The 12871-nt window shown below is 41.3% G+C and overlaps 2 protein-coding genes across 2 annotated transcripts; both read left to right on the top strand.

The window, feature by feature from the left end:
* Positions 1-219: 219 nt before the first annotated feature.
* ankmy1 (ankyrin repeat and MYND domain containing 1) lies at positions 220-8062 on the top strand (the record flags this gene model as incomplete). Its single annotated transcript, XM_080506309.1, has 20 exons — positions 220-227; positions 1180-1324; positions 2098-2244; positions 2338-2532; positions 3184-3422; positions 3497-3713; positions 3844-4005; positions 4181-4308; positions 4499-4805; positions 4912-5072; positions 5196-5367; positions 5614-5754; positions 5877-5978; positions 6123-6230; positions 6308-6430; positions 6698-6799; positions 6963-7119; positions 7266-7338; positions 7463-7617; positions 7866-8062. 20 exons carry the CDS (start codon positions 220-222, stop codon positions 8060-8062), a joined length of 3039 nt encoding a protein of 1012 aa, XP_080362435.1.
* A 1913-nt stretch (positions 8063-9975) lies between these two features.
* LOC308137558 (E3 ubiquitin-protein ligase RNF14-like) lies at positions 9976-12871 on the top strand (the record flags this gene model as incomplete). Its single annotated transcript, XM_080506310.1, has 7 exons — positions 9976-10129; positions 10370-10500; positions 10651-11316; positions 11495-11573; positions 11653-11859; positions 12471-12618; positions 12741-12871. The coding sequence occupies 6 exons, from the start codon at positions 9976-9978 to the stop codon at positions 12557-12559; spliced, it is 1326 nt and encodes a 441-aa protein (XP_080362436.1). The 3' UTR covers positions 12560-12618; positions 12741-12871.

The raw sequence follows: 12871 nt of genomic DNA on the forward strand, positions 1-12871 counted from the left end.
CATATGAGAAATACCTTTCAGGAACTTGCAAAAATGAAAGTGAATGTAGAGGAATACAGCAAAACATCTTTTGATTTAGTCATAATGGTGGATGAAGTCTTGAATAATCAAAACAATGCAAAATCACAGACGACTAAACCACCTTGATAAACAGAAGTTTTGTTTAAAGTGGAATGAACTTTACTTAAACAACATGTGAACCTCATGGGACGATCCGAGATGTCGATGTAATAACTTCTCTTTCCTCGTATTCAGTTACTTGAGGTTCCGTCAGTAAACTGCCTCCTCGAGGATACACAATGCACAAATGAGTACATATTTCCTGTGTTTTCAAAAGGCTAAACTTGAGAGGGGCATTGAATCTTTGAAGTGGTGAGTGAGTTCTATACATTACCTCTGAGTCATTGGATCTACCTAACATACATCCAAATTGAGTTCAGACGAACAATTAAAATATAGTTTGTAAGCAGAAATATGTTCAAGAAATGCATAATAATTTATGAGTCAACTTGTTCATAGTTGATAGAAAATTATGGACAAATTGCAAAAAACAAAAATGAGATTAGACTAGATAGCATGTAAAAACAAAGCGCTATTTAAATCAAGGAATCTGGCAATGTGAATGAATGTGTCATTTCAGTTGACTGTAATAAATGGAAAAATAATATAGATTGTACAAGATGCACACTTTTGAATAAAAATATTGTTTCATTGATTGTACCAAAAGGAATTTTAATATATATCTTAGTAAATTTCACCATAATCATATGGCAACATAGAGAGAAAACTGAAATACAATTCAATTCCATACAATTTAACAGTCGCTGTACCTAACTTCAGATTTTCAGTACCTGCTTTCGCTCCCGTTGAAAGAGCTATCCATTAACGTTGGTTTGCGCATGCGTCATGCGTCGGCTCCGCCCCCCAGGACTCTTGCGTCGTTGTCATGACAACAGGCGCTAGCTTCCAGGGCAAATCTCAAATCTGACCTGTTAAAAGTTCACTGTCTCCAAACTAATTATTCCAATGAACTCGACGGGATCGTGTCCAGGAGGAGAGAGAGCCGCGGACTGACTCGACGACCTGTGGAGGTGCTGCGGGGTTTGCTATGGAAGGAGGAAGAGGAGGAAGAGGAGGAGGTGCGGAGCAGGTGGAGCAGGCGGACAGGGGTGGAGGCAGCGGCCCGGGATCCGGAGCCGGAGCCGGCGAAGAGACACGGCCAGGGTTCGGTGTTCAGGAGTGGGAGGACGGATCCAGATACGAGGGAGAAATTGTGAACGGCTTAAGACACGGGAAAGGACGATCCAGCTGGAGAAATGGGGAGGTAACGCCACGCTTCCGAGTGATGAACTGGAACATATCTATTCAGCAAACTGCAGAAATAACTGAATTCACAATCAACGTCCTGCAATCATTATCTCTGCAGCAACACAAAGATAAAAAAAAAACGTTTGAAATAAAAAAATGAAGAAAATATCACACGAGCTCTGGTATTGAAATAATCTAATAAAAGAAAATATAATTAGAAATGCTCTAAACAGAACGTAGAATGCATAATTATTAAATAACAGTAATGATCAAAACAGTCCAATGCCAGCATAAAGTGTGTGATGTATGTGTTTAAGCACAGGATACAACTTTATTACCACTGTTACCACATTGGGTAAGTGTACGAGTACAAAGACTAATGAAAAAGCTAGATTTTCAAACTAGATACAAATACATGAATAAACAAACAAACAAACAAACAAACAAATAAATGCATATAAAAATAGACTATAGAACTGACAGCATAAAAGTCCCAATATTGGATTATTATTATTATTATACCCACATGGGCTTATGTGACACTATATACATTAATAGGAAGATGACAGTCATGGTACATCTTCAATATAACACAAACATTTCATCAAAGTCAAGAGTCTGGATACAAAGCTTTCAGTCTCATTGTCCAGACTAAAAATGTAATGTCTAAATAACCAACTCAGCAATATCACCTTCTGCCAACCAATAGAGATCAGGATTATTGCTTTTTTTTTCTGGTGTAGAGAAATCACATTATTCTTTCTATTCTGTATCTTTTATTTTCTCTAGTACTATGACGGCTCTTACTATAAAGACTACAGACATGGCAATGCCTCGTACTATTGGCCTTCAGGTCACACATTTATTGGTAAGTTTTACCTTAACAGAAGGGAAGGGTATGGACAACACGTGTTCCCTGATGGAGCCACCTTTCAGGTACGTTGGATTCATGATGGTTGACAGACATTTGGGTTATGTTTTCAACTTTGCATAATAGCCTGTTTTGGTAAACGTTTCCCTTCCTCTTAGGGTCTGTACCACACTGACCAGAGGTTTGGTCCAGGTGTGATCAGTTATCCCGACAAGCGACAAGACGTGGGTCTGTGGCTCGGGAAGCGCTTGCTGAAGCTCTGCTCCTGTGTAGAAGATTGTTTCAGCCTCAAGCCATTCCCTGAGTATAGTGCCTACCTGGACTCAAGCCTCACTACGGATTCCCTGACTCAGGTACATGCCATGTCACATGTCACATGTCACGACCACTGTTTGACCCGCAGGTGAACAGCTTCCAGTGACATTGTCATTGTTATCTAAGTTTTTTTACAACAATGTTGTAACAACAACATATAATTGTCTCAAAGGCTGAGATCAACCAGTTATTCTTGAACCATGACAAGTCTATTCACATGAGCATAAGGGCAGACAAGATGAGTGATATTGTAGGCTTTTTTAATTGTTTACGTTTAATTCTAGCCAGTAATTAATTCATGTTTCTGTAAAGATGTGGGTGTTTTTTTTTTTTTTTAGTTGATAGATATATTTAGTTTGATAAGGAAAAGCAACGGAAAGGTATTCCATTATTATCTTACATCTTGCAAATTAAATAAGATTATTCCAATTGACTTACCTATAAATAAACATCATTATTCAAAAGTGTTCCATTTCTCGTGCATGTTTGTTTCTCTTAGTTCTGTTCATATCCATCTTCACTGTACAAAAATAAGTATCCACTCAAATTCATCTACATTTTCTCTCCCAATCAGAAACAGTTTCCAACCAGCAGTATTCAGTCACACTCAAAGGTAAAGTACTGCTATTCTGAACAATCGTTTAATCACAGTGCTTCACCCTGACACAATTCAGTTCCCTCCCTTTAAGGTGAATATAGACAGCGACCTTCCGTTAGATGAGAGCTTCATCCTTCCCCACGGCATTGAGAGTTACTCAACAGATGGCGACCACTTGCCACTTCCCCCTGGTCGAAGAAAAGAACTGGATCAACTCTTTCACGGCGAACTGTGGGAGTCAGACTTTAATCCACACAGTGGCTACAAGAGGGACCCTCTCTCCTCGCTGCCCTTACAGGCCCGCATGCAGGCTCACATAAATAACCACAGGTCGTGTATACTCCAAAATGTCTTCTATTGCTTGGCGGGAATGCGGGTGGATTTTGACAATACTTTTCTCGCAGACTTCATGCCAAAAATGTGGGATGGGACGTGGCAGCCGTTCTGTCTCTGAACAGGGAAAGTTTTGGCCCCAAAGGACCTTTTGAAGTCAGTTCTGAACTCATGATTCGGTACGCTTCACGAGGCGATCTGAAGGCGCTGTCTCAAATTCTCCAAACGGGTGACGTCCACCCTGATGTAGCAGACGCATCGGGACACACTGCGCTGATTGCAGCAACGGTAATGCATCCCGGTCATTATCTTTGCTCTTTGTCTATTCATATTCACATTTGAAAGGTTTTAACGTAGCTGTCCACGTAGTAGTCGTTTCACAGACTTTATTTGTTTGTTGCGTTTCCTCACCTGTTAGTTAAAGTGCCATGATGATGTGATCCATCTATTGTTGGATATGGGCAGCGATATTGACAAATTAAACCATCAAGGAATGTCTGCGCTCGCTGTGAGCCACATCCTCTACTACCCTTTCCATTGTCTCGACACAACTCTGACTGAACCGTCCTCCAATGCTTTGGTAAGCTTTCTTTGTTTATATTGATCTCTGTCAGCTGGCTTACTGCTTCAGCCAAAACATGTCTCCAAAAGTTCTTGTATCTAAATATCCAATTAATTGTTATGAAATTCTTATTGCTGATGATTTCATGATTGTGTTGCTCAAAATCTTTCCCTCCATTGTAATACAACATCAGCTGCCGGAGTCTTCATCTTTATGCGGTAACGGTCAGCAGATCAACCAAGATTCTGCTGTTCGCAACAGACCTCAGACGACTGACATTACCTCGACAGATCAGGGTAGTCAGCGCCACTCCTCTCCCAGGTAAGAGTGTCGCTAATCTCACCTCTGACATCACGCTGTACGTTCTCTAATATACTTCTGATATCCTCCATCGGCAGATAATGAGACAAAGCAAATCAGCAATAATGGCCTTGAAAATGGTGTATTTATAGATTTACTATTTCTTTTGCCAAATGATTACAATAGTTGAAGGTATTTCTGTTTTTTAAAGGGCATCAAGCGAATCAGCAGAGCAGATCTTACATCCTCGAAGTGAAGTGTTGGATGACGATAACATTTGGGAAAAAGAAGAAATAGAGGTGAAATTTATGGAGGGGGAATTTGAAATACAGGAAAATAATGAGATTCGTGATGAGCCAGAGAAAAGCACAGCGACCGAGTCAAGAAACGAATCAATAGAGAAGGGAGAGGAAGATGTTGAGAATATAGAGGAGGCGCCTGCTGAGGAGGGATCCATTCAAGTGTTGGAGGATCGCAATGCGCTGGGCCACGTGCAGTGGAGGGAAGCTCAAGCTGAGGTAAGCGGGACGAGCTTTCGTTAATTGTTAAGAAATCATTTTGTCTTCCTGGTTTGATTGGTACTGGTTTTGTTTTTCTTTTATTAACTTTTTTTCTGCGCACAAGGACAAAGAAGAGGATCCGACCACGGAAAAGGCCTTTGACTCAGCTGCTTCAGTCACAGAGGAAGCGATGCAGCGACCGGCAGAAGCTTTGAGTTCTACTGGTGTCCGACGAGACTGTGACACACAGCGGACTGTCCGAAAAATGGCTCCCATGAAAATTGAGTCAGTTCTCTCTCTGTTCTCCCATTTCACCTCCTATTTTTCTCTGTTCGGACCACACTGATGTTATACTCATATTTGGTGTGTGTGTGTGAAATTATGGCATGTTTTTGCTGACCTGATCAGGCGCCGTGTTCGTTTGAATACCCTCAAGCTTCTACTGGAACGGGGAGCCGACCCAAATGTATCCAGGGTGCCCATGCCGGTCCTCTTTCTGGCTATCATGGCTGCCGACATCGAAGCGGTAAGGAGACTGCTGCTGTGTGGGGCACGAACTGACATCGCCCTTCCATCAGAGGTAGGAATTCAAATTTTCTTTCCTCTGAGGCAGGTCTTCCAAAACCTGCTCCTCAAACTCAACTGCCCTGCATGTTTTAGTCTCCAACACACTTGACTCATATAAAAAGCTCATTGTCAGGATGAAAACCCATTTATTTGAGTCAAGTGTGTTGATTGGGAAGGACTGCTTGGGAACACAACAAATGTATGTAAAAACATCTGTGTCCCTCTTAGCATTTTCTCAATGATTTATTTATTTTTGGAGAAAAAAGGTCTGTATCCGCTTCACGTGGCTGCAGCACTTCCAGGACCAGCAGGTCCCAGAATCACAGAGCTGCTGCTGCATGCAATCACTGACCCAGACTCGCAGGCATGTGACCAGGATGAGAAATATGAGCAAGATAGGGTATATGTCTTTTTTTTTCTTTCACATTAAAACTCTCAAATGGATTCATCACTGACATTACTGATAAAGGAAATGCTGAATCAGGGAAAAGTATACGCCTGAATTTTTTTTAACAGATTGCCATGAAGGCGACAAAGTTATTGTGCAGCGACGACGACGCACACCTGAAAGAAGGAGGTCGAACAGCCCTGCATGTGGCATGCCAGAGAGACAGTGATTACCAGGTCAAGTGATACTGTCATACCCATCGGATCCGTGACTCAAATAGGATGTGTTGCTGGTGTACTTTGAAAACCTTTAAAGCACGAGATAAGTGGTGAGTCCAGTCAGGAGTGACACAAAGCTAATGAATGAATATTTCATTGCAGAATGCCAGTGAAGTGGTTGCGCACTTGGTTTCCCACAGAGCCGACACCGACCTTCTCTGGAGTGGACACTCGGCCCTCTCGTTGGCCATAGCGAGCGGAAATTACCTGGTAACACTCCTCTCACTCACACAGTGCACCAAACCTCACTTTGTCTGAGGCATTTTGTTGTCACTGTTGTTACTCAGGCCGTGGAGGTGCTTTTGAATGGCGGTGCAGATCCCAACATACCCCTGGGTCCCGGGGTGGGCAGCGCTCTCTGTGCTCTCTGCAACATCAATTACCACTCAGGTGGCAACCAAATCAAACTGGTACACAAAGAAGCTATTTTCCTAAAACTCCGAAATTAAGTCTTGTTAGCAAACCCAGTCAATTTATCTATCCGCTGATGAACATATATAACATTTATTAAGTACTTGTAAACCTTTTCTATGTCCTCTTCCTGTGTCCACTCTCAATCACACATTCTAGTACAATAAGCCAGATTTCAGATCCAAGCCAATGTATTTGTATCAAGTGATCCCTTGTGTTCATTTGTCCAGAGGTGTACCTTGAACTCGTTTGTGTTTTTGATCCAGTTGAAGATGTTAGCCAATGCTGGCGCCGACTTCTTGATGTCCATTAAAATAGGCGATGTTGTGGGAACTCTGATTGACTATGCACACCACTCCTTCAAACAGGTAACACTGCTGTTTTATAATCTCTGCACATCTCATATTGCCCACTGAAAAAAAAAAAAAAAGAAATAACACAGTTGTAACATTTTGATGTAACTTTTGGATTCTTATTGAGCTATAAAGTAAGGTTTTACACCATTTTGTATGTTTTTATGTCATTTATTAGGATACGAGAATTGCCAAAACCCCTTTTCATGCGCTAAACGTAAGTGAGAGGGAAACACATAAAACACGACATCAGCTGCTGACCATGATGGGAAAGTTTGTCAAAGACGCTGCTGCTCAAAAGGAGAAAGAGAATTCAGAGAGAGAACGACTAAACTGTAAGTATCTTATACCACTTCATTCATTTGAGGGTCACTGAAATATCTGTTTTATTCAAAGCAGAAATTCATAAATATCTTTTATATTTTAGCTGTGAGTCATAGAATGTGTTTTTTACTATATTTGCCGTTTAAAATAGTCACAGGTAGCAATACAGCAAAAGAAATTGAAAAGACTGTCGACCATGGAAGACCACCAAAGAGAGCAGAAGCCCAGAGGTAAGCATACAAAGACACTGACGAAGGCCATCTACGCATTCTGATTTGTTTTCCTTTCTATTTGCTCCAAACACTGTGTTTCAGAGGTGAATTTCCATTTTGACACTTGTAATCTTTCTCTTAGGAAGCCACTGTTTAAATTTTGCTATTACTGCGGTCGCTCTGTGTCTGTGAAGCTGAGCGAATGTAACGCCTGCCACAAAGTCCAGTACTGTTCCACTGCCTGCAAACGAAAGGCGTGGGATGAAGGTCACAGGGAAGAATGTATGAAGGCAACAGGTGGGGATCCTATCCAACAATTACATATATATATATATATAAAAAAAACATAAATTCAAACATTTTGATCATAACTAAATATTCTTATCATAAAATTACAGTGAGAGTGTAACTTTGAGTGTTGAGCGTAAGATTCATTTCTTTGCCGAATAACTTTACGCTCTATACAGCCATTTTTAATGCATACCTCGAAAATCTGTGTTTGGTTTATAACGTCCATCTGTCTGTCTTTCTCAATCCACCATCAGTTGAAGGCCCCTCAAAGGGAACGGAGTTGAGACCCTCGAGAGGCACAAGACCTTTGACTGCCATGCTGACGTCCAAAACAGCTCCCAGGCCACCGAGTGACGCCCCAAAATCCCAGAGACTCACCAAGCCGGCCGGCAAGGATGAGAAGCTCTGGGAGACCACAATCAACCTGAAGGAAAACTACAGCTTCAACTGATGAAATGAAATAGATTTTTTGCAGAGAAGGTTTCGTACCTAATAACAATCCACATCTCTGTGCCAAGATCAATTCTTTGTGACATAATATTGGTACATTTGACCTTGCCGTAGAAAACTTTTGACCTTGCCGTAGAAAACTTTTTTACTTTTTTTTAGTTCGTTTATACCTAAATCTTTAGATAAAAACAAGTTGGTTGAACTGTATACAGTAAAGTATGACAATAAACATAAACTAGAAAATTCTAGAGGAAATCTTGTCTGCCTCTTGTCTGCTTCTCCCATCCACTTTGTATAGGGCTTTTTTTTTTTTTTTTTTGCAGTTTTTTGGGGGATTTATTCAGAAATGGTAGGTGAATCGTTAACAATAGTTACAGCAACATATTCCTGAACATTTCAATGCACTTTTATGTGTCCCAACGGGACAAGATCGCTCTGGTCTACTGTCATCTTTTATGGAGGACTAAATGTGCCAAAATGAAATATGATTAGATTTAACATAAAAGTGTGCTGATTCATCAGTGTGAATATCTAACATTTCTGCATTTGTCTTTGAATCTTGTATCATAGATATTTCCAAAAGAACAAAATAAATTAAATGTGTTTATTGACCTTATTCCATGCGAACAGTAAGGTGCCATATTGTATAATCTTGTCTTACAACTTCCAGTGGATGGGACTACTGTAGTGTTGTATTGTTGCTCACTGATGTAGCAGTTCACTCTGGATGGTAAATGAGATTGACAATTTATCTCTTAATTAAAAGTTTTAAACATCACTTGTGTGGATTGATGCACGGTGGCTCGCTGTATGGGTTTATTTTTTGTTTTTTTTAAAGAGTCAAAGATAGGAATCAAAACAAGTCATGCTGTTTCAAAGACTAAAGCTCCATAACTAGACCACCGGCAAAGCTGCAAATTTAAAAGATTCTTAGAAAGTGTTGGTCACTTCTCACTCATTTTACCACGAGTTACCTGCAATTCCTCCACTAGAGTAAAAGTTTCAAACTCGTATTCGTAAATAATCAACATAATTAATTTTGATTCTTAATTGTTTGTTAGCTTCAGCTGCTCACAAGCTGGTATTTGTGACTCAGTCTGGTTCTGTGACGCACTGTCTCAATCAGCACCAGCCAATCAGCTCCAAGCATCTAAATTACATTTTTAGAAGGGCTTCAGGCTTGGGCTCGGCATCAAAATCACGTGATCTGAGTGAATGGAGCCACTGCCTTGAGCATGCGCACTTACACTTGACTTGCCATACAGTAGCAAACCCACCGATGAGAAAATAACCTGAAACAGCAAGAGGAGACCAATAACCAGGGAGTTCAGTCCTCACACAGTAATTATGTGCTATATAAGAGGAAGTTTTATTCACAGACAAGAATACATCATAGATAATCTTAAAGAATTAATAGCATGCTTTGCATGCAGCCCTTTCTGATGACACCAGGTGGGGCTCTGGCCCACCTGCCCCTAATGACCAGTGTCACCTGAGTGTTGCGGATTGTGACATTAAAGTGAGGAGAGAGCGGAGGGTCCACTGCCTCTTGGGTAACTCCAGTGTAATCTTATGATCGACTCCTTGTTTAAAAGCCTATAGGCCGAGGTTGCAGTGGAGCTTGTTGTATTTGCATCATGCAGCATGAGACAGTGGAGGGCTGGACCAGGAAGCGACTGCTGGAGAGAGAAAAAAACAAAACAATCTGATCTGTCACAGGACAAACACATCAGTTAAAGCAACCAAGAGAAGAACGTCAACCTTCACCTCAACTTCAGCAACTATTTTTTTAATTCTTTGTTTACGATTATAATTTTTTTATTTATTATTATTTTATTTCTTGTTGTTTTTTTAATCGTTTTGTGAGAAGTGTGAGTGGGAGGTGTGGTTTACTCCCTGGCTCGTCTGAGGACTATGAGTATAGACCTGGAGGAGCAGGAAGATGAACTTCTCGTCCTCCAGAGTATCTTCGACAGCGACGAGTTTGTTCGGGAACAGTCGAAATTTGCCGGAAAGATCCGAGTGTGTGCTGAGCTTCCTGCGGATTTCACTGTTGTCCTGAGAGAAGGTATAAACAAGGCATCGATACACAACTGTGGACAGTTTGTCTGAGACACGACCTGAACACTATTTAAACATGAACGTGTGCGTGCGTGTGGTGCATTGACTGATATATATTTCACTGTTAATCTAAGTGTATTCATAGTTAATATAGCCGTCAATACCTATTTGATTTCTTCCCCGGTTGTTCTTTGTTTGTTCATTTTGCTCATCGCAATTACTTTGTTTCCCCTGATGTTATCTCCAGGTGATTCTCAGAGGCAGTATGGGATTTCCTTCCTTCCACCTCTGCTGCTGACCTTTGAGCTCCCTGAGGACTACCCATCCTCCTCCCCTCCCTCCTTCACCCTCACCTGCAGCTGGATGACTCACACACAGGTAAGAGCAATGCATAGGCCAGTTCAGATGCACAATATTTACCTGCACCATCAATTCCTGTTTGTGCCACAGAAACTGAAAGATATATTGTTAATTACTGGCAGTAATTCACTTTTACTTAAAGACAATTGTTTTCCCTCTCCTTTACAGCTTGCCGCACTGAGCACTCAGCTTGTCGTGCTCTACCAGGCCACTGGGGGCGCTGTGGTGCTTTTCTCTTGGGTGCAGTTTCTGAGGGAAGATACCCTGAGGTTTCTGGGTATCCACAGTGAGCTGGAGATTCCTTCTGATGGAGGCGGCATCCTGCAGGTTAAACACAATGCTGCAGCTTCAGACGTGAAGAACGATTCTCTCAGTCTAGAATCAAAACCTGCAGACAAGCAACGTGGTGATGAAGCAGATCCATGCAAACTTGACATTTCTGCTCCTGCCACCGTGCTCCCCTCAAACTCCTCGGACCAACTAAGTCCGACTGCAGAAGGAGCTGCGTCTCTGCTGGTTGAGTCCGAGGCCTCCTCTCAGGATGAAGACCACCACTTTTCTGATCTGTCTTTGACTCCATCTCAAGTTCTGATGTCCCAGATTTTAATCTATAATGCGTCTGAGAAACAGAGAGTTTTTGACAGGACGGCGTTTGACTGTGGTGTTTGTGTTTTGAGTCATCTTGGTTCAGAGTGTGTGCAGCTGTATGAGTGCGGCCACATCTTCTGCCGAGCCTGTCTCTGTGAGTTTTGTAAACTCCAGATCACAGAGGGGAACGTCCGCAGTGTCACCTGTCCTCAGGCAGGCTGCACTGCCACCCCGACACCTGCACAGGTACACATCTCACATATATTTCTGGTTTATGACCAAAATTAAAAAAAATAATAATAATTTTCTTAAAAAAGTTTGATTGTGTAAATTCTTGGCCAGGATGCATTTTACCTTGCATCGAATCAATTAAAACACCTTTTTTTTTTGGCCCTTGTTGCGTCTCTATTTTTCTGTTTGGTAGGTGATGACTCTCGTAGGGGAGGAGCTGTTCAGCCGTTATGATCGTCTCTTGCTCCTAACTAGTCTTGACAGCATGCCCGGTGTGCTTCCCTTTTTAAAAATAGTACATCTTGTACATTGTAATTTACAATTACTAAATGTTTTTTTTTCTCCCATCAGATGTGATGTACTGCCCTCGGCCTTCCTGTGCTTCAGCCATCATCGCGGAGAAGTCCAGCGCTGTCGAAATGTGCTCTGTGTGCAGCTTCGCCTTCTGTGTCAAGTGCAAGAAAACCAACCATGGCATAGATGAATGTGAGGATGAGAAGCTCAAAGCGATGTGCCAGGAAGAAACTCTCGGCTACGCACCGCTACCACAGTCAGAAGGTACTCAAGGATAAACGGTGTATGTGTGCATACCTGTAGCTATGTAGAAACATATCAACAAATCGTGTTCTATATAGTGTTACAGTGAAACTTATTTGCTGAAAGGCCACTTTTCACCACTTAAAAGCAGAGACGAGGTCCTACTGATGGGATGAATAACTGATAAAAAGTAATTTGTCTATTTCATGTAAAGTTTGAACTTCAAACTGTACATAATTGTATATGTATTTATTATTATTATTTTTATTACTATTATTATTAGTAGTAATAGTAAGCAATAGTTGTATCTGCCAATTCAGCATTCAGTCGTGAAGACTCATTGATCGTAACAAAAGTGTTATGTAGTTGGAAACCAAACATGAAAAGGATGTGATAGGATTGGATAAAAAAGAAACAATACACACGCACAGGCTTCACCATAATTAGCAAAGGTAGAGAAAGTGTACCATGTATTACAGCTGTCTGTTGGAACTGAAGCAAATAGTAAGGGAGATAAAGGACATCCCTGCCGGATATTTAGATTTGTTTTGACGGTATATGTACAATTCATAAATACATAGAATTGCCTGTGCTGCTGTTTGTGTCTTAGAAGGGCAGTTGGCTCTTTGCAGTGACTATACCACCGGCAGTAAGGAGAGGAAGTGCCTCCTGGAGAGCAGATACGGTCGCAAAACCATGCCGCTTTTATTGGAATCACTGAATAAGAAATGGCTAAGCAATAACACCAAGCCCTGTCCTCACTGCTTCACCAACATAGAGGTACTTATTTATTCACTCACTCACATTTATTAGCACGCAAACAAATGGCCTGAATTCCCATTTTGTCTCTGATGATTTTAGACAAATATGGTTCATTGTTGTCTTTGTGTTTTGTGTTGCAGAAAAATGGAGGATGTAACGCGATGTATTGCACTTGGTGTAAAAACCCTTTCAGATGGGCCTGACTCACCACATATACATGTAAAAATACTTCCACTCAGTCTCAGGATGGTTGTTGTTTGTTATTCCAAGG

The sequence above is a fragment of the Blennius ocellaris genome (genome assembly GCF_963422515.1).
Source record: "Blennius ocellaris genome assembly, chromosome: 12".
Classification (NCBI taxonomy): Eukaryota; Metazoa; Chordata; class Actinopteri; order Blenniiformes; family Blenniidae; genus Blennius; species Blennius ocellaris.